This window comes from Macaca mulatta, chromosome 20 (genome assembly GCF_049350105.2).
Source record: "Macaca mulatta isolate MMU2019108-1 chromosome 20, T2T-MMU8v2.0, whole genome shotgun sequence".
NCBI lineage: Eukaryota > Metazoa > Chordata > Mammalia > Primates > Cercopithecidae > Macaca > Macaca mulatta.
The window spans coordinates 83,339,270-83,365,732 of record NC_133425.1 but is presented as its reverse complement, the minus strand read 5'-3'; the positions used below and the strand labels follow the sequence as shown (position 1 = coordinate 83,365,732).

Below are 26,463 nucleotides of genomic sequence, written 5' to 3'. Positions count from 1 at the left end.
TCACCACACCCCAGAAAGCAGCATCCCACCCACACCACACCACTGGTCTCCATGGTGATATACCATCTCTCCTCCCAAATCTCTCCCAACTGACCCCACTGGTCTCCATGGTGATACGTCATCTCTCCTCCCAAATCTCTCCCAACTGCACGCTTCCATCTAGACTATAACCCATACTCCGTTTCTGCTACCCCACAGGCCCGGCGGAGTGGCAGCACCTCTGTTCTGCTTTCTTTCTGCTCTCAGGTTCTGTCCTGAACCCGAGTAGCATCGTGCCACCATGACCAAGGGGGAACCATCTGTCCTGTCCACAACTGTGCTGTCCAGGATGGGGCTATCCCCGAGCCTGGCACAGTGTCTGAAACAGTCAGGGGCTTTCCTCCAGCTCCTGTGACACTCTGATTAGGCCTCAAGAGAACTTATTTTCCAAAGTAAAAATGAGGCTGCATCATTCAAACTACGGTCTATGGACACACAGATCCAAATATAGGACTGCAAAATAGGATGTCACTGAAATGAGGAATGAATGTGACCATAATATTTTTTTATCAGATTATGCTTTATATTTTAATTATTGACAAATAAATGGTATAAAGTAAACTGTTTTCCCTGAACTACACTATACACTTCTTAAGGGCAGAAACCCTGTGCCCAGCTCTGTACAGCACAGCTCGTTTCATCAGGAAGAGTCCGTTCACTGTCCCTAACCACAACCCCCATCGCAGAAGGAAAAGTGGGGTTTTCAGGTCACATGGTTTCAACTCTTGAGTCTATTCACAACTTCTGGTTTTTTTTTTTTTTTTGAGACGGAGTCTCACTCTGTCACCCAGGCTGGAGTGCAGTGGCCCGATCTCTGCTCACTGCAAGCTCCGCCTCCCAGGTTCACGCCATTCTTCTGCCTCAGCCTCCCGAGTAGCCGGGACTACAGGCGCCCGCCACCGCGCCCAGCTAAGTTTTGTATTTTCAGTAGAGCGGGGTTTCACCATGTTAGCCAGGATGGTCTCGATCTCCCGAACTCGTGATCCGCCCATCTCGGCCTCCCAAAGTGCTGGGATTATAGGCGTGAGCCACCGCGCCTGGCCACAACTTCTGTTAATGTATGAGTCCCAACAGGAATGAAATTACAAAAGCAGGCCTCACTCGTGTTCTTAAATCCAATGAAAAATGCAGTTCCTCCTCTCCTTTGTCTAGGTTTAAATTTTATAGCTTAAATGGCAACAGCTCTAGAATTTCTTTTTTCTTTTCTTTTCTTTTTTTTTTTTTGAGATGGAGTTTTGCTCTTGTTGCCCAGGCTGGTGTGCAATGGCACGATCTCAGCTTACCACAACCTCCACCTCCTGGGTTCAAGTGATTTGCCTGCCTCAGCTTCCTCAGTAGCTGTGATTACAGGAACACGCCACCACACCCAGCTAACTTTGTATTTTTAGTAGAGACAGGGGTTCTCCATGTTGGTCAGGCTAGTCTTGAACTCCCGAGCTCAGGTGATCCGCCTGCCTTGGCCTCCCAAGGTGCTGGGATTACAGGTGTGAGTCACTGCACCTCGCCTCAGCTCTAGAATTTCTTGGGGATAACAATTCGTGGAAGAAGGAGCCAAGTGCTGTCTTAAATCTTCCTTTATTAGTAAAGGCAATATTTTTCATAAATGTGTGATCAAATACGAGATCTATAAAATAACAAAGGTATTTTTATTCCCTCCTTATAACTTTACACAAGATTAGATGAACTGAGGAAACATAAATTAATTGTCCTTAACAAAAAAAAGAGCTGATGACAAATAACTGGAGGGGGAGACACAAAGCCTCAGAGAGGGAGCAGCGCTAACCTCTAAAAAGTCCAGCCGAGAAAGACAGAATGAGACAGATGTTTAATCTCCCTAAATCCTCCCATACAGACACACACAGCTCCAAGGATAGCAAAACCAAAATCCAGGTCAACACCGCCAACAGAACGAGGTTACAGGATATTCCTCAAGAACCCCAAACACAAGCAGATGGGGACATTGGAAGCCACAAGGTCAGCATGGCACACGGGCGTAGGACGGAGGAAGCAGAGGGAAGCAGGAGCCGGGCTGAGAGCAGCAGCTGCCGGATCCACCAGGAGACCCACACAGAGGCCTGCAGGGCTGACCCAGAGGCCCAAGTGTTCTGGACCCCAAGCCCTCTCAAAACTCATTATCCAAAGCTCCCTTTTAGGCCAAACACATTGAAAAGAAACAGCCTGGAATTGAACACAAAATGTGCAGGGCATGGAAACTAGAGACCAAGGAACATGAAAGCTAATGAAAGGTGGGAGGGGAGAATGGAGCCTAGAGAGCTAAGAAAATAAGTTGCTGCATTTTTAAAACTTTCAAAAAACACAGGAAAGAACCCCAAAACACTGAAATTAGAGAAACGATTCTAAACCAAGCCTCCCTTCTCAGCATTCAGAAAAGAAAAAGTCATATAAAAATGAGCAACAGAAAGTACTGAGGCCAAATATCATGCAAAAATAACATATTTCTTTTCTTTTTTTTTTTTTTGAGACGGAGTCTCGCTCTGTAGCCCGGGCTGGAGTGCAGTGGCAGGATCTCGGCTCACTGCAAGCTCCGCCTCCCGGGTTCACGCCATTCTCCTGCCTCAGCCTCCCGAGTAGCTGGGACTACAGGCGCCCGCCACCTCGCCCGGCTAGTTTTTTGTATTTTTTAGTAGAGACGGGGTTTCACCGTGTTAGCCAGGATGGTCTCGATCTCCTGACCTTGTGATCCGCCCGTCTCGGCCTCCCAAAGTGCTGGGATTACAGGCTTGAGCCACCGCGCCCGGCAACATATTTCTTAAAAGAATAAGAAGCAAAATAACATCACTGCAGACAATGAAAACATTCTAGAAACATATGTCCCCCAAAAAGATGAAAACTAAAAACAAAAAAAAAATCCTGATAATTCAAAAGAAACTGAAATACATTAAACATATAACATACCATTAACCAGAAACCAGCATTAGAAAAACTCAGAAGCAAGGTACTAGAACTCAGAATATATTAGAAACAAAAGAAAAAATAACTTCAGAAACGAAGCCTAAACTACAAGAACCTTAGAACAAATAAACACAATGGTGCCTTAAGAAAAACAAAATGACAAAATTTTCAAGAATAAAAAAGAAATGAAAGATATGAAAAAAGCTCAAGAAAAAGTAGCACATAAGACAGGAAAAGAAGACCCAACATATGTATAACAGGAGATGCTAAAGATGAAAGGTGGCCAGGCGCGGCGGCTCACGCCTGTCATCCCAATGCTTCGGGAGGCTGAGGCAGGAGGATTATTTGAGGTCAGTAATTCAAGATCAGCCTGGACATGTACTGAGGCCCCGCCTCTACAACATATTTTTAAAATTAACTAGGTACAGTGGCACGTGCCTGTGTTCCCAGCTACTCAGGAGGCTGAGGCGGGAAAGTCACTTGAGTCTGGGAGGGCAAGGCTGACTCCACCCTGGACAACAGACCGAGACCCTGTCTCGAAAACAGGTGAAAACTAAAGCAGTGAAATGGAATACTAGAAACTGTAATTCAAGAAAACTCTCCAGAAAACAGGAGGGGGGGCACTTGAAACTACGCATTAAAAGGATACACCGGCCGGGCACGGTGGCTCAAGCCTGTAATCCCAGCACTTTGGGAGGCCGAGACGGACGGATCCCGAGGTCAGGAGATCAAGACCATCCTGGCTAACATGGTGAAACCCCCGTCTCTACTAAAAAATACGAAAAACTAGCCGGGCGAGGTGGCGGGCGCCTGTAGTCCCAGCTACTCGGGAGGCTGAGCCAGAAGAATGGCGTAAACCCGGGAGGCGGAGCTTGCAGTGAGCAGAGATCACGCCACTGCACTCCAGCCTGGATGACAGAGCGAGACTCCGTCTCAAAAAAAAAAAAAAAAAAAAAAAGGATACGCCACAACCTAGGGGAAAAAAACAAAAACAGAACCACCAACACCAAGATCCAGCCCAACAAAAACATTATTTAAAGAAAAATTCCTTTAGCCATCCAAGCAAAAGATTAGGTGACTTATAATGGAAAGAAAATTAGATTATCAAACTCCAACAGAAAAAAGGATTAGCATATTTAAGACACACAAGGAAAGAAATGTGAGCCAAAAATTTTATATCCAGACAAAATTACTTTAAAGTATAAAGTATAAAAAAAGTATAAAGGCAGCATCCAGTCCTCAGAGGACAATATTCCCAAAATCCCCTCTTGAAGGCACTAGCAACAAACAAGCTTCGGAAAACCAAACCACTGCAGAGGCATCAGGAAGAGCAGCTAGCGGCTAGCGGAGCGCCCTATCTCCAGACGGAACTGAGACACAGGAGATGAAGGAGCAGTATGCAAGGCTATGTGCTAAATGCAGATACAAGGTAACTGCTTGAAACTGGGAGGAACTGGGAGTACATATAAAAAACAAATGTAACAACTTTCAAAAACTAACAAAAACCAATGTTACAATGTTCATTCAGTGGCCATAGGAAGTGGTAGAGTTCTTTCTTTTTTTTTTTTTTTTTAGATAAGAGTCTCACTCTGTTGCCCAGGCTGGAGTGCAGGGGCAGGATCTCAGCTCACGGAAACCTCCACCTCCCAGGTTCAAGCGATTCTCCAGCCTCAGCCTCCTGAATAGCTGTGATTATAGGTGCCCAACAGCACACCTGGCTACTTTTTGTATTTTAGTAGAGACGGGGTTGCACTATGTGGCCAGGGTGGTCTCAAACTCCCAACCTCAGGTGATCCGCCCACCTCGGCCTCCCAAAGTGCTGGGATGACAGGCGTGAGCCACCGTGCCCGGCCAGCAGAGTTCTTTCTGAGAACGCCTTGCCTTGTGTGCAATTCTATCATCCCTGATGCCCTTGTGAACAAGGAAAAGCAGACTATCAACAACGGTAACAACTTCACTGGGCTGAAAGGGAAATATTTTTAAATTCATGAGCTCATAATATTATTAAGCCTTTAATTTTTTAATGGTAATAAAAAAAATCAAGAATTTATTCTGCCTTTCTATACAAATCATATCACTGAAAAACCAAATCATAAGCAACAGAATGTTTCTCTGTATGAAAGTATTCCAACAAAAGAACAATCATCATTTTGCAATCCCTGATAAATCAAGAATCTAGGTAACAGAGGCGGCTGTTACCATCAGAAACAGAAAAACACACACTACCCTGCCTCATTAATGAAGAATTCAACACCATCTATGTGGGAGGTTCCCCTACCAAACAAACAAACAAAAATGCTCAATCTAATTAAGCTTCTAGAATCCTAACACTTCCTAAGTGACAGGAAATACAGAGGCCAGAAGAACATGCTAAACTACATCACAGAAATGCAAATAGGAAAATCAAAATCAAAACTAGGAAACTCGGCCAGGCATAGTGGCTCACATCTGTCATCCCAGCACTTTGGGAGGTCAAGGCAGGTGGATCACCTGAGGTCAGGAGTTCAAGACCAGCCTGGCCAACATGGTGAAACCCTGTCTCTACTAAAAACACAAAAATTAGCAGGGCGTGGTGGCACAAACCTGTAATCCCAGCTACTAGGGAGGCTGAGAAAGGAGAATTGCTTAAACCTAGGAGGCAGAGGTTGCAGTGAGCTGAGATCGCACCACTGCACTCCAGCCTGGGCGACAGAGCAAGACTCCGTCAAAAAAAAAAAAAAAAACAACCTAATCAAAAATGAGCATAAGGAAATGAAAATGAAATTCCAGAAAAAGAAGTTATGTAAAGATAGTCAGGCTGGGCATGGTGGCTCATGCCTGTAATCCAGCACTGTGGGAGGCCAAGGTGGGCAGATCATGAGGTCAGGAGTTCGAGACCAGCCTGGCCAACATGGTGAAACCCCATCTCTACTAAAGATACAAAAAATTAGACGCGAGTGGCAGTGCGCACTTGTAGTCCTAGCTACTCGGGAGGCTGAGGCAGGAGAACTGCTTGAACTGTGGAGGCGGCAGTTGCAGTGAGTTGATATCACACCACTGCACTCCAGACTGGGTGACAGGGTGAGACTCCGTCTCAAAAAAAAAAGAAAAAAAAAGATAGTCAATCTGTTGTGTAATTTTTTTTAAAAAATTTAAATAAGACACCATTTTTCACCAATCAGACTGGCAAAAATCACAAAGTATGATACACTTAGCCAGAAGATATCAGAAAACATGGCTGTTGCACTTTTGCTGGGGGTGTAAATGGGTACAACCTCTTTGAAGGGCAATAGCTATCAAAACACTAAATGGCCACTGCCCTTAACCTGGTCATGCCCCACACAGCATTCAGCCAGCACATACATTCGTGCAAAGACCTACATACAAAAAAAAAAAAAAAAAACCCATAACAAAACAAGGCATTGTTTTTAGCAGCAAAAGAATGGATGTCAGCATTGCACAGCTAAGGATGAATATACCACGTACATCTTCAGGAGTCAACAAGAGCCCCTGAGAAGCAGCTCCCAAGGTGCAGGATCCCGTGAATATCAACGGGGCAGGGCAGTGTGGATGAGGGCAGTGCAGACAACATGCTTTATTTTTAAGAAGTATGTTAGATATGCACAGAATATTTCTGGGTTAAGATATACAAGACCGACAACAGCCTGGGACATGGGTGAAAAGGAAATTATTTTTCACTTTTCATCCTTTAATAATGTTTCCATTTTTATCATGTACATTTATCACCTTTTCAAAAAGAAAAAGAAGTATACTTCTAAAAAAGGATCGGACAGGAAAATATGCAGATCTAAGCTGTGGGGGTAGGGTCCATTCCAACTCCACCTACGCACGCTCATGTTCTTCAAACACTGGTGCTAGAATCAACACTGGGGTCGTGCTCAGCCTTCGGAGCTGCTCCAGGGAAGCAGAAGCCACACGGCCTGACTGAGGTGCCCTGGCAGGTGCAACTAGCGTGAAATTTACGTGGTGACGCTACACCTGGGTCCTCTGAAGAGGACCTTTCAGCTCAGAGTCACTGATAGTCAGCTTGAAGATCAAAGCTACATGTCACCAATACAGCCGCCTTTTTTCCAAATTAAGAACCAGAAGCAAAGATTATTAAAGGGATAAAACCTTTTTTTTGTTTTTGAGACAGAGTTTCACTCTTGTTGCCCAGGCTGGAGTGCAATGGCAAGATCTCGGCTCACCGCAACCTCCGCCTCCTGGGTTCAAGCAATTCTCCTGCCTCAGTCTCCTGAGTAGCTGGGACTACAGGCACATGCCACCACGCCTGGCTAATTTTGTATTTTTAGTAGAGACGGGGTTTCACCACGTTGATCAGGCTGGTCTCGAACTCCCAGCCTCAGGTGAGTCGCCCGCCTCGGCCTCCCAAAGTGCTGGGATTATAGGGATGAGCCACCGCACCCTGCCAACTAAACTTCTTAATGAAACCAGTAGTCCTCAGTCAAAAACCACCCAACCAACCTTGGCATTGGTGCATTTAAAACATTTTGGGGTCACAGATTGCTTTCAGAACCTTAAAAAAAAAAAAAAAGAAAAAAAAAACAAAAACACTACAGAACCTTTTCAGGCCAGGTGCGGTGACTCACGCCTGTAATCCCAGCACTCTGGGAGGCCAAGGTAGGCAGATCACCTGAGGTCGGAGTTCGAGACTAGCCTGGCCAACATGGTGAACCTATCTCTACTAAAAATACAAAAAAAAAAAAAAAAAAAAAAAAAAAGGCCAGGCACTGTGGCTCACACCTGTAATCCCAGCACTTTGGGGGACTGAGGCAGGCAGATCATGAGGTCAAGAGTTCAAGACCAGCCTGACCAACATGGTGAAATCCCGTCTCTACTAAAAATACAAAAATTAGCTGGGTGTGATGGTGCACTCCTGTAATCCCAGCTACTCAGGAGGCCAAGGCAGGAGAATCACTTGAACCCAGGAGGCAGAGGTTGCAGTGAGCTGAGATCGTGCCCCTGCACTCCAGCCTCAGCAACAGAGCGAGATCCGTCTCAAAAACACCAAAACAAAAACCAAAAAACAATAAAATTAAAATAAAATAAAATAAAATGTACAATTATATTATTATTTGCCAGCCGAGTGCAGTGGCTCACATCTGTAATCCCAGCACTTTGGGAGGAGGAGGTGGGCGGATCACCTGAGGTCAGAATTGGAGAGCAGCCTGGCTAACATAGTGAAACCCCATCTCTACTTAAAATACAAAAATAAATAAATAAAAGAACCTTTTCCAGGAAAAAGTACAGACAGACAAGACTTTGCAAAGTTGCACAGGCTCCCCTGATCCCAGAGACTCCTGGCTGCCGGTGCCAGTAACTGCTCTCCCCAGAGCTCATGAAGAGCCCTTGACATCTAGGTGTGCAGGGCATCAGACACGGACTTCCCTTGCCAGCCTGTCCCGCAGCAGGCTGTGACACAAGCCTGGAAGTGGCACACGGAAGCCCCCGGGGAAACCTCCTTCAGGGGCCCTGGCCTCTGGCCTCGTCCCTTCTTCCTCGCTCCTCCTCCCACTGGTGCAGGCATGGAAAGAGGCAGCAGGAGCTGGCACCGAGGAGCAAAGCCCTGGAAGGAAGGAGCCCAGGCCCCGCCCATCCAGGAAGCTGCCACACAGGCCCAGGCTGTCTGCCTCGGACTTCCTCAAAGCAAAGGAAAATAACCAACCACCTGGTTCAAAACAGGCTATTCTGGAGCCCACCACATGCAGCCAGACTAAACCCAAGGATATGCCCTGAGGCACTTCCACAAACGTTTGGCCCTGGGTCCCCAGAGTCCAGGTTAAATTCCTGCCTCCCTTAAGGGGTTGGTGGAAATAGCTTTAAATGTCCAATTCAAGCTTTTTCCTAGTTTCTAAAAGCTCTGCAAGTAGCTTCAGAAAATACTCTGCATTCACCATAAAATCCTGAATCCTAACCTCTTCCAAATGAGGACACCACACACTAGTCAAGTTGTTTACTCAGAACGCCTCTGTTGCCAGGATCAAGAGTCATTTAAAATTCTGCTAACAGTAAAGATTTCAATAGAAAAAACTAGGGCAACAAGCCCAAGAAAACTGGAACACAGCAATGCCTGTGGTTGCTATTTTGGCAAATTAAATTTGCCATTTCTCAGAAGTCCTGGGGATAGTCCAGTCTTAATACAATAAAACAGCTGGACTGAGACTAATGCTCAAGCAAGCCTCTTACTGTGACGACTATTCAGAACCCTACCAAGTCCACCAAAAGGTGCAGGGCTCAGGGCACATATGGAAAAGCAGGGCCTACAGCCCAGAGTAACACCGTGAATGTCCAGTAGAACAGGAGTGGTGAAGAATCCAGGCCCACCCAGACTGCCAGACTCCACAAAGTTATTCACATGGATGAGACTGATTTAATCACGTGAAACAAAATGGAAAGACCTCCAGAATATGACAGCGACAGGAAGGCACACAAGTGGAAAGTTGCACAGCAGTGCAGACGATATGATCCCAATTCTGCTTCCTAAACATGGTGTCCACCACGTGTGGTCATCTGTCCATGTGTGCAAACACGTACAAGACAGTCGGGGATGACGAACAGCAAACCTCAGGCTGCCCAGAGCAGGGACGCTCCAACCGCGCAAGCCTCACTCTCCTGTCCACTCCACCCTCCTGGACTGCTGAGCTTTCCATAGGCCTTATTTATTTATTACCTGTGAAACTGTTTCTAAAACAAAGTGATGTGTCTACAGACAAGGTCAACAACATCAAATCCTGATAAACTTTACAGAACCACCTTTAACCCGGCCTTAAATCCACCTCTCAGCCACCAAGGGATGGGGACCCACACATCCGGGCAGGGATAGGGAGAGAATCCACAGCCAATCAACCTCAGGTGTGCCTGATGCCACGAGCCCCACCCAGCTTGCCCAGCCCTGCCCAGCCCTGCCAACTCTCCCTGCTCCTGGACCCTCTGCGCCTCAGGCTCAGCGGGTGATCCTGCTGTCCTCCCTCTCAGTTCCCAAGAACGCTCCTCGGGCATGTGCCCCGCACCCAGTCAGCACCCCTCCCCCGGTCCCTCAGCATCACCCTCACACACCCTTCCCCCATGTTGCCTGCCGCCCTCCTTCCTGCCTCTCCAGCTGCAGCCCCATTTCTCTGTTCCTTTTCAGATAAAATTCCTCAGAAGCCCCCCCACCTGTACTTGCAGTCTCCATTTTCGGGGCTCACATCCCCTCAAGATCCCCCGCTTCGGGTTGTCACTCAGTTACTCCCCCAAAAACTGCTCCAGCCCAAATGCTGCCCATACTCTCCCCACCACAAGGCCTGAGCGGCTCATTCTAGCTCCTCCCCACGCTGTCCTCCCTGCCTGGCCCCCACTCCTCTACTCTCTCTGCTGGTCCCACATCCACTTCCTAACTTGAGGATACCCAGGGCACGGCCCTGGGACCTCTGCTCAGTCAGCACTGACCCAGCGGCTCATCAGCCTGTGGCTTCAGATACATCTCCATGCCAATGGCGCATACAGCTCAGACCTCGCACGTGAACTCCAGGCCACACAGCATACCACCTACTAGGCGTCTCCCCTAGGGGGTCGTCTCCATTCTAACACGTCCAAACTGACCTCCTGGCACCCACCTCAAATCAACCTGTTTCTCCCACACTTTCCACCTCAATTTAAAGCAACACCCACTTCCCAGATGCTCAGGCCAAAACTTCAGTCCTCCTGGGTTCTCCTCTCCCTCACCCTGATCCGGCCTCGTCTTCCCAGCCCGGCACTCCCAACCTAGACCCAGGCCAGCCCCTCAGACCTGGCTCACACACGGCCATCTCACTGTCATCTGCACCTCTGCTGTGATCACAATAAAGAGCGCTCAAGGCGTCACATAAAAACACACGCCAGGCTATGTCCCTTATCTGCTCCAAGCCCTCCAAGGGTTTCCCATCTCACGGGCCCTCTGCAGCCCCTCGGGCTCTCCTCCCCGCCACGTTCGGACCCTGCATTTGGGCCTCCGAACCGTGCTTCTCAGGGACACACCCAGCTCGGGGCCCTACCACGGCGCTGGTCGCCCCTGCACGCCTCCTGGACACCTCAGCAACACTGATGTGCACAACAGCCTTTCCTGCTCTACTGTCTGACTTACTACACATCTGAAAGGTTTCTCTTACTTAGTGTCTCCTGCTAGAAGGTGAGCTTCACGAGGGCAGGAATCAGCATGGTTGTGTTCACGGCCGGGCACTGGGCCCGGCCCACGCCATACCCAGTGAATACATCTGTGATGAGTCCAGTGAGAACACACCACCGACGTCATTCCCCAGTGCACAATGATGAATGTCAGAAATTCTATTTAAAAACCAAGGATTAAGGTTTTCAAAGTGTGTTGTGCCCATGTCCTGATTTCAGTACGGGCTGTGCTATAATTAAGTGACAAATCTAACTGCTCAGTTCATGAACGTGGAATCAGTGTGACTGACACATCTAACAGTGCCCACCCACTGTCAGCAAAGGCTAACGGCAGCTGGTCATTCGGTGAAACACACAGCTGCAAAGGTATTGAATTTTGCTATTACTATTTCAAAAATATTGGACACCCATAAAACAAAACCGCAAAGCCATTAGAAGAGGAATAAAAGGAAACCCACTGTAACTGGGCATAAAACTTGGCTTTAACAGTGAAAGTTAAAAAATAAACTGCTATAGATTATCAGTATCACACGAAAAACAGCGGCAAGGAAAGTCAAGCAAGGCTCCCTGTGTTCAACACCGGGGCCTCCTTCAACACCAGGATCTCCGCCGCCGCTGTCTAAGCTGAATCACAGGCATCATTAGGGGGTCTTACAACGTAACGGGTTTGTTCCCATCAGTACTTTTAGAGCAGACGTTCTTCATAGAGCTGTTTCTTCTATCAAGCCTTCAGAAAAGCCCTAAGGCTGCATCTAACTTGGACGCAGTTATTTCCACAGGAAGTGGAACAATATAGCCCAGATGTGTCACCTCCCAGAGCGGGGCTCTGACGTGGTGTGAATCACAGTACCTACCATCATCAGATCCATGCAGAGCGGCCAGTCTAAAAAGATGCATTCCACAGCCATAGATACTCCTTACATGTCTTAAAGGGACCTACCTCACTTTATGGATGACAAAAATATGAACTGAGTATATTCCCTGCTGGCAAAAAGTTAGCACAGGGCCTGGCCTGCACTGCACTCAGGAACTGAGTGGGGAACGCCCATGAACATGCACGAGTGAGGTGCAATCCTAAGCAGTCACAGTGCCTGCGACAGGGAGAGAAGCCGCCTGAGACAGTCAAGTGACAGGAGGGACCACAGCCACCAAGCTCCCAGCCCGTCCCCAGCTCGTCCTACCGCCCTTCTCCTCGGATGGCTTCCGTGTGGAGACTCCCAGGCCACCTGAGTTGGAATGGCAAGTCCGAAGAGCCATAAAAATTAGGACAGGAACTCCCATTTAAAGACGAGACTAAGCAGTACCTGGTAAAAAGCTAAATCTCCAGAAACGAGGAAACTGCCAAGAAATTAATCATTCCATTTAGTCAAATCCTCTTGGGATGTAAGTCTAGAAACAAAGAAATAATGAGAAAGGCAGGATGAACTGACACGAAGAAGTCCATTTTTATTAAACCGAGATATGTGAAAAAGTCTCAGCTTACTTCTTTTGCCCTAAATCAGTCTGAAGTGGAACGTACAAGAATGAGATGGGAAATAACAGGAAAGAAGACTGGAAATGACCGATTAGATACTAGATAAGCAGGAAATCAGAAAGAAGCAAGAACACGTCTCCCGACGGCTTCCACTTATTCTTGGCATCATTCAGGCAACACGGCTTTTTCTTTAAGACGGCCCTCCAAACGTGTGCTTGCGGGGGAAAGGGGAGAAAAATTCAGATTTGTGAGTGAGTGGTCCAATTCCAAACCTGAACATATTAGCATGCACAATTTCACCTGAGCATGCATAATTTCTAGGGATACATCTTAAGAAACGTGTAGGCTCTAAGGCAGTAGTTCTGACTTTCCGGCCTCAGGGTCCCCTTCACCATCCTAAAGCTACTGAGGGTCCCGAAGGGCTTGTACTTGTATAAATTATACCTATCAATATTTGCCATATTTGAAATTAGAACAAAAAATGTTTGAATATTTGTTAATTCATTTAAAAATCATACAAATCAACACATTACGTATCAAGCTGCCTTAGTCCATTTTCTGTTGCTATAACTGAATATCTGAGACTGGTAATTTATTACATAAAGAAATGTTTTTTGTTTTTTGTTTTTGAGATAAAGTCTCGCTCTGCAGCCCAGACTGGAGTGCAATGGCATGATCTCAGCTCACTGCAACCTCCACCTCCCGGGTTCAAGTGATTCTCCTGCCTCAGCCTCCAGAGTAGCTGGGATTACAGGCGCACGTGACTGCACCAGATTAATTTTTTTTATTTTTAGTAGAGACAGGGTTTCACCATGTTGGTCAGGCTGGTCTTGAACTCCCGACCTCAGCTAATACACCCGCCTCATCCTCCCAAACTGCTGGGATTACGGGCATGAGCCACTGTGCCCGGCCTAAGAAATGTATTTCTTATAGTTCAGGAGGCTGGGAAGTCCAAGGTCCAGGGGCCCCATCTGGGAGTACCTTCCTGCTGGTGGGGATACAAGAGACACCCAAACTGGCTTTTATTACAGACCCCTCTCATGATCACTAACCCACCACCAGGAGAGCCCATTAGTCTATAAATGCACTAACGCATTCCTGAGGGCTGAGCCCCTGTGACCCAATCACCTCTTAACAGACCCACCTCTTAATACTGTGACACTGGGGATCAACTTTGAACACAAGTTTGAAAGGGGACCAACATTCATAGTACATACAAAACAAGTTTTATGAAAAATAACTATAGCTTCCAAAGAACAACAACAAAACCTCAGTGAGAAGACAGACATTGTTTTACATTTTTACAAATCTCTAATGCCCGGCTTAATTGAAAACAACTAGATCTGCTTCCACTTGTGGTCTGCTGTGATACGTTGTTTTGGTCAACGCATATGACAAAAATGCAGCCTCGCCAGGCAAAGTGGCTCATGCCTGTAATCCCAGCACTTTGGGAGGCCCGGGGGGCAGATTCTGTGAGTCCAGGAATTCGAGAACAACCTGGGCAACATGGCAAAACCCTGTCTCTACAAAAAGTACAAAAAAAATAAAATGCAGCCTCACAAGGAGATGCAGTTAGACAAGGGAAAAGTATTTTAAGAGCCTCTTCAGATAATTGTGGAGATTTTTCTTTAACACCATACCAAAATGCAACAAGTGTGTTTTATTTTTCCTTAAAGGCTGTTTGCAATGTGGAATCTGAACTGTATCCATGAGCTTCCGCACTTTATGGCTTTAAAATCCATTGGCTTGACTTGTACTGTAAACGATCTTTTACCCAGGCATGATCTTGCATCAATCGTCTGGAAAATGCTGGTTCACCGAATTAGGCAGCTCTTGCGCATGTTCAGTCTCTAATATCCAAAGCATACAGTTCATCAGCACCAGCACTGGCATCCTCTTTACTGGGCGCTCTCGGGCTCACGGTGGCAGAGACAAACTTCCCAAAATTCCAACTTTACCTGACAGCTCAAACTTTACCACTGGCAACAAACACTGTTAGTTGACTTCTTTGAGGTGACAGGCTAACTTCATTCATTTAGTGAGAGATGTCAATAAATCGTCAATTATTCTTTTACAGTGTTGCATGAAAAAAGCAGCTAGTTCAACTAGCAACTCAATCCCTCAACAATCACCAACTTCAAAATACAACGAAAGTGCTCTCCGTGGACTTTCCGTTTTATCAGAGCAGAATCACTGATTTCGTGACACAGCTCACCTGCTGAGTCGGCCGGGCATGCCCAACGCTGTGCTGGAACTGCGGTCAGGCGTCTTGTCAACAGCAGGAGAAACTGGGCTACTCCCTACGCTCTCTCTGCCACATACGTACACATCTCAAACTGTTCCAAAATAAAGGTTTGCAAACAAGTATGTCTTTAGGATAAAAATAGCAAAACCCTCCCAATACACAATGTGATCCACCTGCTACGACCAAATCCTTGCCTGCCAAACTCTTCAAGCATGTTCCAAACCCTCACCTAAGCCCATCCTCAAGTGCGGTCTCTTCCCACTGGCTGCTGAATCCCAAGCGAGCCATCTAGATCCAGATCCACCGTCAGACTGAAATCCATCTCCCAGGTGTCAGACACGAGCCCTACAGGCAAGCTCCTGGCTGCGTGGGCACCTGCACTCGGCAAGTGTTTCACACGTCCCCTCCTTGCAGCCATCCTCATGGTCCGCGGGGCCTCTGCTCTGCTCCAGAAGCCCCCAGAAGGTGGGCAGGGGTTTTGGCTGGTGTGCATGAGGGCCAGCCCCCAGTGAAGGTGCCCCTGGGGACCATCTCCCAGGGCGGGGGTAGGAAGTGCCAGGGACACCTGTCACCCCCAGGTCTTCATCTCCTGCCTTGACCTCTCACCGGCACTTTCTTCAGTCCAGGGTTTAAACCCCGTCTAGGCCATGGTCACTCGGATCAGTCACCCAGCACTTCCACAGCTGAACCCTCCTCACTTCCGTTATCTTTCTCCCCAAGAATACTACCAGAAGTCCCACCAGGGCACCTCTCTGTGGCCCCGCCCTCATCACCCTGCTCTCGTCTCGCCCTTCCACATCCCGAGGCTTCTCCCTCCCTGACTCGCCCTCGGCCCACCCCCTCACCTGGGACCTGGCCTCTCACCAAGTACGCTGGCGCCCATGGCTCTGAAGGGAGGCATCGCCCCTCTGCCACACACACTCTGATCTGGCCGTCTCTTTGTCCCCCAATGCTCTGTGCATCCCTCCCAAAACCACACGGGCTGCAGCAGGAAGACCATGGCTGCCAAGCCCTCCTGTGGCTGAGGCCAGCGCTGTTCCCCCACAGGGCCTCCTCCCCAGAGAGCCTGCTAGTACCAAGCCTGGTCAGCCACCTCCCTCGCAGGCAGCCTCACGCCTCAGCTCCTCTGTGCAGGGCCCAGGCCTCTCCCCATTCAGCCACTGTCTCGCTACACAACCTCGTCCTATTCCTTCCCAGGGCAAACACACTCTAGGTCAGGGGGTGGCACGCAAGGGCCCACAACCCAGCCCAGCTCTCCACCTGCTTCTATGCAGCCTGTGAGCCAGGAATGGGTTTTACATTTTAAAACAGAAAAATAACAAAAGAACAACATTTCATGATGAGAAAATTACATAAAACTCAAATGTCAGTGTCCACAAATAAGGTGCCTGCTTTTCAGCACGACAGCAGAGTGAGCGGCTTCACAGCAGCACGAGACATCCCACGCCCCACACGGCCAGAAACATACTCTGACCCCTCGCAGAAAAGCGTGCCATCCCGTTTTGGGCCTTTGGGATCCATCGGTGAACTCCACAAAGATCCCCACCCTCGTGGGCATGCATGGTGTCACCACCCAGTCCCCGGCGTACGTGCGAACATCATGCTGAGGATGCTCCCCTCACTCCCAAGGAGCCTCGAGGTTCTCCCTCCCCCATGAGAATTCTCTCTGCGAAGGATGGATCCTGAAGCCTCCAAGCATTCTGGGCCTTCCCCTCTGCAAACGTTGTTGGGCTGTGAGTTTGTGCCGCTGAGCTCACTGGTGGGTTTTCTACTGCGAGGTTATTAGTCTGATTACCACAGATTAAAATGAACTTGGATGAGAGGCCACATGTTCAATTACAGCCAGCCCTAAGCCAGTGGCTTAAGGGGAATAGCTTTTGTTTGTTTTTTCTTGAGACAGGGTCTCACTCTGCTACCCAGGCGGGAGTGCAGTGGCACAATCGTGGCTCACTGCAGCCCTGCAGCCTCCAATTCCTGGGCTCAAGTGATCCTCCAGCTTCCGCCTTCCAAAGCACTGGGATTACAGGCATAAGCCACCATGCCTGGCCCAGTGAATGGTCTTTTAAAAAATACTTTATACACTACATCCAGAGTTACCCAAATTCAGTCAAATGCTGTGCGTAACCATCCGCTAGTAGACCCACATCACAAGAGTGGTTTCCACGCTCTCGACCGGGGCTACGATAAGTTCATACACTCATCACTACAAGTGTCCTGAGTCGATACCTACCCCTTAGCCACTCCGAGTCACGCTCCTTTTTATCCAAGACACGCTCCTTTTTATCCAGTATTCTTAATGCTGGCCATGGCCCATTCAATTGATTTGGGTTCAGATCCAAAGTTTGAAAAATAATGCACTCAAATAAGACCAGTGCCAGTTTCTAGGGACTCAGAGTTCAAGAACATGAGGGCACGTGGCACAAGTGACCAAGGACCACCACCTAACATGACCTACACTACAAAGAGAACCAGAAATTATAAGACAACAGGCCAATTATTGCAAACTGTGTTTGCCCACTGACAGCCACAACAACTGTTAGCTGGGAAACAGGGCACCCAGCCTTCTGTGTCAGATTCAGTCTAAAAACACGTAGGGTGTGAACTTTTTGAATCTTAGGGAAGCATTCCAGCACAAAATGCAGGCTGGCGGTGGCGATACTCTGCTCAGGGACCCAACCCCAGCTCCCACCGACACAAGAGCTGAGCTCACATGAGGATACGCATTGGCAGTGGTTGTCCGCACCCTGGCCACCACCACCCACGGAGCTTGCAGCGTGCCATGATGACAGTAGGGACCGTGGCCCAATTCCCCCTGCTGCGTCTTCTGGTGAACGGTGAAGGCGTTCTGCCACATTTACGAGAAGTGCATTCATATCAGCAAGGAAATGCCAAGCACGCACCAAGTTCTCCCTCCCGGCTCCATGCAAACACGTTTCTACTTTCAGGAAGATTAAGTTTTGCTTCCAGATAGTTGATGACTTTTCATCTCGAGGGAAAAGGAAAATCACTACAGGCCACAACGGCCTTCTCTCAGACACAGAAGGCAACTGGTTATTAGCGAAAGGTTTGTCAGCACAGGGCCCTGCTGCGGGCCTCCGTGGGCTTGGCTCAAAACCGCCCCAGGTCGCCTGACAGGACTCCACACCGGCCCACCCGGTCCACACAGGATCTGGTCTCGACGACGACAGAACGTGGACACAGACGAGCAGAGGGGAGGTGACCATGGCCAATATCCGCCCCCGCTCCATTCTGCCCAGCTTTCCCAGGTGTTTCACTGCAGCCTCCTCTCCCTGTATCCTTCCACAGCTCCCACGCTGTAAGCTGGTAACCTGTGGGTTCCGACTGGAGCACTGCGGCATCCTCCACCACCGCTGACCCCCTCCGCAGAGAGACACCTCACGTGGGAGCAGCCACCATGGACGGTGACGATCCAAAACGTTTCATCAAATTGGACGGTTCTTGACCGAGTGTAGTCGCGAAAGGGGCAGAGCGGCTCTTTCACAACAGGAATCAAGTTCCTGTGACCTCACAGCATCTCGGCCCACCATCTGCTGGCAGCTTAGGAGTTAACACTTCCTGCACATTTTAACCAAAGACACTCACGGGCTCCTGTCACAGAGGCCCCGGGGTGCTCCTCTCTGAGACTTATGGCACGCGGGAGAGGGGGCTTCTGGGACACACTTCACCCCTGCATGGGGGTCAGGATGGAGGAGGGGGAGAGTGTTTCTCTACTCCTTGAGGATGGAGGCATCCTGTCTTCCAAAAGGGCGGGCAGAGTACAGTCTTGTACAACAGACAAAGGGGAGTCCCAGGCGAGCCCACCGGGACATGCAGATGCAGAAACCTGAGCTTGCCTACGATTACAACCAAAGCAGGCAGCTCTGCGGCTGGGAAGGCCGTGTACCAATCGCTGGCCTCATTCTTCTCCTGCCGGGGCTGAAGGGCCCCAGGAGCAGCTGACAAACAAAACAAGCGTAGCTTTTTCACAGCAAACTGCAACAGTGCAATTCCACCCAATAATGTTTTCAACTTCCTGAAACTCCTTCCCACAGCCCCCAAAGTTCCGGATGGTTCAGAGCACTTCTGCTGACCAAGCCAAATGATGTCATCCTTTCACCGCCATCACCCGTGTGAAGAGAAAACATAGATGCTTATCTACCTCAGGCACAGGGAGGGCTTTCTAAAGCTTTCATCTCAGACATTCTCATTGAGACCCTTGAATTTACTTTCCCCCAGAAGTCTTTCCTTCCAAATGAGGAAATGTTTAGTTTCTCTAGATTTCAGTGGCTAAACTGGTGCTGTGAGTTACACGGACATTTTCAAGTCAGCCTTGCGACGCCATGTCATGTAAATCACTTAATCGTATAACTGGAGTTTTTGGGATTTGTACAGTATCAATGAAGACAACAAGGAACCCAAAGGCTAACAAGCATGACAGGGGAGCTACAAGACCACTGAGGCCCCCCGCCCAGCACCTGTGCCTGGAGCCCCCAAGCCCCTACTCCTTCACCTCCCTCAAGGCTGAGGGAAGCCCTTCCGTGTGGACCACGGTGCACACATCATCGAGCCACCTGCCTGCAAGAAATTCTAAGCCTCCCTGTCTTTCAAGACCCGGACACTTTTGAGAGGCACTGGCAAGGACTGTGGTGAGCATCCCCCGGGTTGGGTGCAGCATTTTCTCATGATGAGACTGCATTTCTGGCAACACTGCCAGAGAAGTGATGTGTCTCACTGGGTCCTTGGTGTCAACATCTTATGACTGATGCTGTTACCCTGATCACTTGCTTCACGCAATATCTGCTGGGTTTTTCCACCAAGAGGCTACAATTTTATTTCTCCCTTTGTGATGTACATCCTGGGGGAGATACTTTGTGACTATGTAAATATCACAGACAGGAGGACATTAAGTGTGGGGTCCTAGAGGGGATCCCAAAACAGCAAGAGGACACTGGTGCAAAACCGAAGTTCGAATAAGGTCTGTCATTTAGGCAATAATGCTGTGAACTTTCTGGTATTTATATGGATGCCTGGTTCCATAAGATGTCAACATTAGGGGAAGCGGATGAAGAGAACAGGGAAGCTCAGTGAAATATTTTTTCCATCTTTTCTGTAAAGTCAAAAACTACCTGAAAATTAAAAGCTAACCAAGCTGCAGTCTGATTCTGCATGAGAACCTGGGGGGGGGGTCTGAAAAGTCTGTGTTTCTCACCAATACCCAAGTGACACATGGATGCTGCCGGCCCCTGGACCGCTCTGCTAGCAAGGCTCTGGCAAACAGAAGACAGAGCCCACCTCACTACTCACAACTTCCCAGTGACAGTCAGCTACCAGGCAGCAAGATCATGCTCCCAGTACGCTCGCCACTGCTTCACTGCAGGCCCTCCTGGAAACCAGCAGGGCAGACCACCCGCTTGGCACACTGACCCAGCGAGGAGCCAAAGTCAGGGTCTCTGCTACCACACGGGTCTGCCAGGCCTTGCCCAGGTACGCTGGCAGCCCTCCAAGGCCACAGGGCCAGAGCCACCAGCCCACGCCGCAATTCGCAGGCGGCTGTGGAACAGTGGCTTGGCACCTTATCCCATCGACTGTGGGCAATTACCAAGGCCACGAGGCAGCGGGAAGGCGGGGTGAATAGAACGGGCTTTCAAACCACTGCTCAAGGGGAGTGACTGGCCACACAGGTGACCTCCTCCCACCCCATTAACATCATCTTTAATAGAGTGTTATAAACCCACAAGAAAGAACACACTCCTGACAGATGCAGAGAACCCAATCAGGGTAAAGGGAAAGCACCGGGGGCACAGGCGTGGCGCTCCAGGCCTCACAGAGCCCTGCGGACAGGCCAAACCTGCACCTGCCAAGTCGGTCCCGCACAGGAGAGCGAACTCCCCCACGGCCAGCAAAGGGGCTCCCAAAGAAGCGGAGCAGCCCAGAGAAAGTATCTGCAAGTTGGCGCTCCAGGTCCCACAGTACAGGCTCCCAATCACCCGAGGGAAAACTGGACTCTTTCAAAAGCACCCCACAGACCCGGGGCTCTCCGCCAGCCTCCTCCTGCCTCAGACAACAGTAAATATCAGTATTTGAGGAGGACTTGCCATACAGAGCAAAAAGCCAACACTCTTTTTTAAGTGACATTAGTGGAAACAAGAAATCAGAACAAAGAGGAACTGGAAAGAATCCTTATTAGTTTCCCTAGAGTCATGGAGATGAGGCATTTGTAAAACAATAAGCTACTGTGAAAAAGGAACAAGACAAATACATGCTTGGAAATTAAAAATTTGATTGTGAAGACATATGAAAGCCCTCTCCCAGAAATGAGAATAAACAAGACACAGAAGGAAGGATAAAGATGCAACTCCAGGGGTCCATCTAGAACGTCCATCACAAACAGGAACTCCTAAGACAGAAGAGCAGAGCTGGAGAGGAAGAACTTCTCAGACAGAACAAGGCAACTCCCCAGAGCTGAAGGACAAGGCACCAGAGTCAAAGAGTCCCCGGAGTAGGAATCCACACACCTCAGCACACGGTAAAATGTCATTAACACCAAAGAGAGGATCCAAGAGCGTTCAGGGAGGGAGAAGGGTCTCCACAGAGGAAGAGCACCTGCCAGAGCGTCCTGTGGAAATGAACAAAGCCGAGATGAAAACATTTCTGAACGCACCCAGCCGCAAGAAGTATCAGGTGGGCTCGTCTGCAGGCTAAAGAATAACCCATCCAGATGAGAAAAAGGTTAGGGGCTGAAGGAGGAAGGGGACCTGACACTATCCTTGAGATCATTTAAAACAATGCAAGGAGTCGATGGGAACAGAAAGTGCCAAGAGAAAAGCCATGACTAACAGAAAAAAAACATGCTGTACAGGAAGGGAAACACTCAATTTGTGAAGAGAACAGTATTTACATAGGCCTGACACACACAGTCCAGGGGATAGAAGAGGTGGGATATGACAGAAGGGCTCCATCACCCCATCGTAACAGAAAGTCAAGGCTGTGTAAAACCAAGTAGCAGCTTAGAACTAGGTGCAGTCACTCACACTTGTATTAACGGCTACTAAGGAAGCTGAGGATCACTTGAGCTCAGGAGTTCAAGTACGGCCTGGCCAACATCTGGGGATCCTATCTCAAGAAAAAAATGAAAAAGATCAGCTTACTTAGAGCTATAAAGAATGACCTAAAGAAACCACTCAAGATGTAAACCTCTTTGAAGAATGGGGCTGAGAGGTGGGGCAGGGGACCACTGCTTTTCATTGTAAGTCTTTCACTGATGTTCCTATTGTACACATTATATTAATTAAAATACTAAATATATAGGCTTCAAATAGACTGAATTTGAACCCTGGCTCTGTACATCTGAGCAAGTCCCTTAGTGTCTGCGGGCCTGGCCACCTCATCTATAAAGTGGGGGCAGCCTCTGCCTCCCGGGTCATGGTGAAGCACCCGAGATGTTGAGCTGCCCCCAAGCAGCGTGGATCACAAATGGATGCTCTTTTTTAAAAAGATTAAAGCCCCAGCCTGGGCAACAAGCGAAACCCCCTCTAAAATACAAAAATACAAAAATTAGCCAGGGGTGGTGGTGCCTGTGGTCCCAGCTACTCGGGAGGCTGCGGTGGGAGGATCACTTGAGCCAGGGAGGCCGAGGCTGCAGTGAGCCAAGATCACCACACTGCATTCCAGCCCCGGGGACAGAGTGAAACCCTATCTCCAAAAAATAAAAATACTAAAGCCAATGATGACAGAATCCAACATCGCAAGAATATATTCTTATTTTAATTGCCAGACACGGGAAGTGGACCTACACACAGAATTTTACCGCGTTTTGGTGTTTTCTTCTAGCACAGGATATTTATTTGCGAGCTGCGTGTTAAATGACCAGATCCAGTTTTTCTTTGCTGTTTCCTGAGCTTACTCAGAACCACTCACTACTCCAAGTTATTTTTCTGTCCCCCAAGAACTTCCAGCTAAAAGTGGCCCCTACGACTGCCTCCTCTTATTATTTACTATAGTTCTGCCATCGCCATCAGGCCCTGGAGTACGTTCCTGGGCAGAACAGGCAACTCCAAACAGGGCAATTATCTGTTCCACATCAACAACTGCGTGACCCGCGCCCTCCCCGGTCAGGGTGCAAGCTCGCTACCCTTCAAAGCCCACACTCGCTCCACTTGCTCACAGTTCTTCAGGGATGATGTATTTCTCCAATAGCAAGGCAACCCCTACCATCTCATCAGTGAAAAACATCAGTCCTCTATCAAGGTACTCTCTCCAATTTGCTCACACAGTGTGGATGGAATGTCATCTACTTTCTGCATCCTAGGGGGAAAAAAAAAAAAACGGCCACCTTTCTTAAGGACTAGATCACAGAAATCGCACAAACGTGCTGGGGAGGGGGCACCCCGAAGTCCTCGTTCATCGGGGCCCCTAGGGGGACGGGCTGGGGTCCTCGCCGGGGTCGGCGGTCGCCCCGGGATCGTCCCTTCCGCTGCCTCGCCAGAGACTTGCATGTGCGAGTCCCGGGCTATGGGGCTCCAGTCCACAGCCACGGAGGAGGCACAAAAACGGTGCCTGTCGCTCCCGGCTGGCTAGCAGGAGCGACCCCTTGGGAGACTCGGTCCCCAGAGGAGCCTGGGCGCGGTTCTAGGCCCTTCCAGTCTCCCCGCCGTGGCCCCGGGTCCTTCCCGCGGGGCTAGGCCCGGGGCAGAGGTCGGGAGCGCGAGGCCCCCGGGCCGGGCTGCGGCAGCCGCGGCTCAACGGACGCCGGGGCGCGGCGGGGCCGGGGGTGCGGAAGCGAGGAAGCGGGAGCCCCTCTTCCGGGGCGCGGCCGGGGACGGGGAGCGGGGCCTGGGGGGCGCTCGCCCGGCCCGGGCGGTTGGAGGCGGCGGGGCTGCGGCGCGGGCGGCCCGGCGGGCGGGAGGAGGAGGGAGGAGGGAGATCTCGCTCTCGCTCTCGCCCCGCGGGAAGGGGGAGGCGGAGGCGCGACCGGCTGCGGGAGCTGCAATTACCGTGTGGGCTGCGGAATTCTCGTGGTGTTTGTCGGGGAGATGCGATAATGGCGTCCGTCCTCGCGAGAGAAGCCGCCGCTCTGCGCAGGCGCCGCGAGCCCCTCCCCGCGACGCTCTGCCCCCGCCCTCTGCGCAGGCTCACCGGGCGCGCGGGGCCGGGGGCGGGGCTGGGGCGAGGCCCCTTGCGGGCAGCGAGGCCAGCTGCGCGCGCTTTTCCCGCTCGGCCTCCTGGTGAGCATGCGCAGGCGGCCTTCTTCCGCGATGGTACCGGCTTCCCAGGGTTTTTTCCCCCCGTTTTTCGCCCACGCACGTGGCCTGCCTGAGAAAAATCACCTCAGTGGACGGTGTGAGGAATTTGCATCTTCTTTGAGACGGAATGAATAGGCATTAGCTCCCTCAACGACTACACCTCCCAGGGTGCCCTGCGCAAGCGGGGAGCCATGCATTCGGGGACTCGTAGTCCCTTCGTCTGGGCCATGCCTGCCGGGACTTGTAGTGTCTCCGGACTCCGGTCGTCCGTCTTGTCCCCGCACCAAGGGTTGCTGGGACTTGTAGTTACAATGTCTCAGGTGGGCTGTGCGCCCCCAGCGGGTCCTGCCTGCTGCTGCGGCGGATCCTGCCCTGAGGTTCCGGAGCGCTTGGTGGCGTTTTCCCAGACATAAGTGGTCAGGGGTCCCCAGCGTCTGTCCGGAGGGGCCTGAGTGCACGCGCGCGGGAGTTAGCACGCACAGCAGTGACCATGGTCTTAGATATGTCCTACAGCTAACACATAATATAAATAAGTGATGGCGGCCGGGCACAGTGGCTCACGCCAGTAATCCCAGCCCTCTGGGAGGCCGAGGTGGGCGGATCACCTGAGGTGGAGGTTCGAGACCAGCGTGGCCAACATGGCGAAACCCCCCTCTCTACTAAAAGTACAAAAATTATGCCTGGCCTGGTGGCGCGCACCTTGTAATCCCAACTACTCGGGAGGCTGAGGCAGGAGAATCGCTTGAGCCCGGGAGTCGGAGGTTGCCGTGAGCCGAGATCGCGCCCCTGCACTCCAGTCTGGCGACGGAGCGAGACTCTGTCTCTAAAAAAATAAAAAAGTGATGGCGTGAATGTGCGCACGTTATCGTTTATGTAGAATAAATGTGCATTTGTGGGTAATCATAGGAAAAAATTCCCAAACTATAGGGCAATTCCCAGAAATGTCATTTCTGGTTATCTCCCTCTGCTTATCTAGAATTACCTTGCCTTTCATTTTCCTCTTTATACTCCTGTTTTCTGAATTATTTGCAATGAGCAAGAATGCCTTTGATCTCCCAAGCACAGGGCAAGAGAACTATTTTCACTGGGAAAAACAAAATGCTTTACCTTGAATTTCCTGCCCAGCTCCCTTTTGCCAATAATAATAACAGGATTCGGTGCAGTCATGGGCTATGCGACCTTGGGCAACCTTACCGAGTTAGTCTCCTCTAGAATTAGGCTCGGAGGTTCCCCTGAGGCCGGTGGCTGGGTTACTTCGCAGTAAAAATGACTTACAAACACTCCAAGGAGGAGCCTTGACAGAATGGCAGCACTGGGACAGGTGTCGATCTGAAGATGGGACCTGTCCTTTTTCAACATGAAGATTGGCTCCAAAGAGATTAGAAAAATTGCCCAGCGAGGCCACAGGGCTGGAGAGAGGCACAAGCCGAGTTTGCAGTACAGAACACCTTGCTTAGAGTGTGGTGTCCACTCACATGGAGGGAAAGGGTGCGTGCGGGAGCTGCCACGGAATATTCCCTCCAGCAGTGGGGACAAAACATGTTCTAGGGAGACACGCCTTTTGTCTCCACCTCCACCTCAATCACAGCTGCATTCAAATACTAATACTTGCCCATGTAAGAATTCTTAGCATCCATGCCTGAATATCTGGCTCGAAAACAGACCAACTTAGGGTGATGTTGTTCGTGTTATTTCAGAACATCCCCAAGTCCGTGTCTGGAGCTGCCTTTTCCCTATCCGCAGGCCTTGTGCAATGCTGGGCCCAGCGTCATGAACAGGTGTGAGTGGACGGGAGAAGGAACCTGTGGGCAAAGGTGAATCTATCTGTGACCATCCAACAAGCTACAGTGAGATTTGTTGAAGGCCACTGCTGACTAGGTCATGATCAGAAATGAAGCCAATCAAAACTATGATTGTGCCTATGCTGCAGTTGTCGATTGTTTTGTTTTGTTTTGTTTTGTTTTGTTTGCATCAGGATCTTGCTCTGTCATCCAGCCTGGAGTGTGGTGGTGCAATCATAGTTCACTGCAGCCTCCACCTCTCGGGCTTAAGTGAGCTTCCCATCTGAGCCTCCTGAGTAGCCGCGACTACAGGCACGTACCACCATCATTGCCTAATTTTTTTGTTTTTTGTCGAGTTAGAGGTCTCAATACGTTGTCCAGGCTGAACTCCTGGACTCAAGCGATCCTCCTGTCTTAGCCTCCCAAAATGTTAGGGTTACAGGCATGAACTACTACACTTTTTTGTTTTTGATGGTTTTAATTTAGTTTTTATTTTGCTGCTCTGGAAGCTAAAACAGAGGAAGACACTGTTCAATATTGGCATATAGGCTGGGCGCGGTGGCTCAAGCCTGTAATCCCAGCACTTTGGGAGGCCGAGACGGGTGGATCACAAGGTCAGGAGATCGA

General features: G+C 49.7%; 3 protein-coding genes across 52 annotated transcripts in view; 1 reads left to right on the top strand and 2 right to left on the bottom strand.

Moving 5' to 3' along the window:
• Nucleotides 1-18,828, bottom strand: part of LOC144338171 (uncharacterized) — a 73,384-nt gene extending 54,556 nt beyond the window's left edge. Inside the window, exon 1 of the mRNA XM_077986690.1 lies at nucleotides 16,817-18,828. Coding sequence (XP_077842816.1) covers nucleotides 17,270-18,172 — 903 coding nt within the window. The 5' untranslated portion in view covers nucleotides 18,173-18,828 and the 3' untranslated portion in view covers nucleotides 16,817-17,269. The remainder of the gene's footprint in view (nucleotides 1-16,816) is intronic.
• Nucleotides 1-23,888, bottom strand: part of BANP (BTG3 associated nuclear protein) — a 129,035-nt gene extending 105,147 nt beyond the window's left edge. For 24 of the 50 annotated variants that reach the window (XR_013412038.1, XR_013412042.1, XR_013412041.1 and 21 more), the window contains exon 1: nucleotides 23,807-23,888. Coding sequence is in view for 12 of the 50 variants with exons in the window: in XM_077986648.1 (XP_077842774.1) it covers nucleotides 23,025-23,045 (21 nt within the window). In the remaining 38 variants the exon portion in view is untranslated. Of the gene's footprint in view, nucleotides 1-12,398; nucleotides 12,484-12,577; nucleotides 12,783-21,844; nucleotides 21,927-22,977; nucleotides 23,118-23,806 lie in introns of those variants that run through there. The other 26 variants (XM_077986648.1, XM_028841103.2, XM_077986649.1 and 23 more) reach the window with 6 other exon arrangements.
• Nucleotides 22,946-26,463, top strand: part of CA5A (carbonic anhydrase 5A) — a 65,845-nt gene continuing 62,327 nt past the window's right edge. Inside the window, exon 1 of the mRNA XM_077986687.1 lies at nucleotides 22,946-23,060. The gene's annotated coding sequence lies outside the window, so the exon portion shown is untranslated. The remainder of the gene's footprint in view (nucleotides 23,061-26,463) is intronic.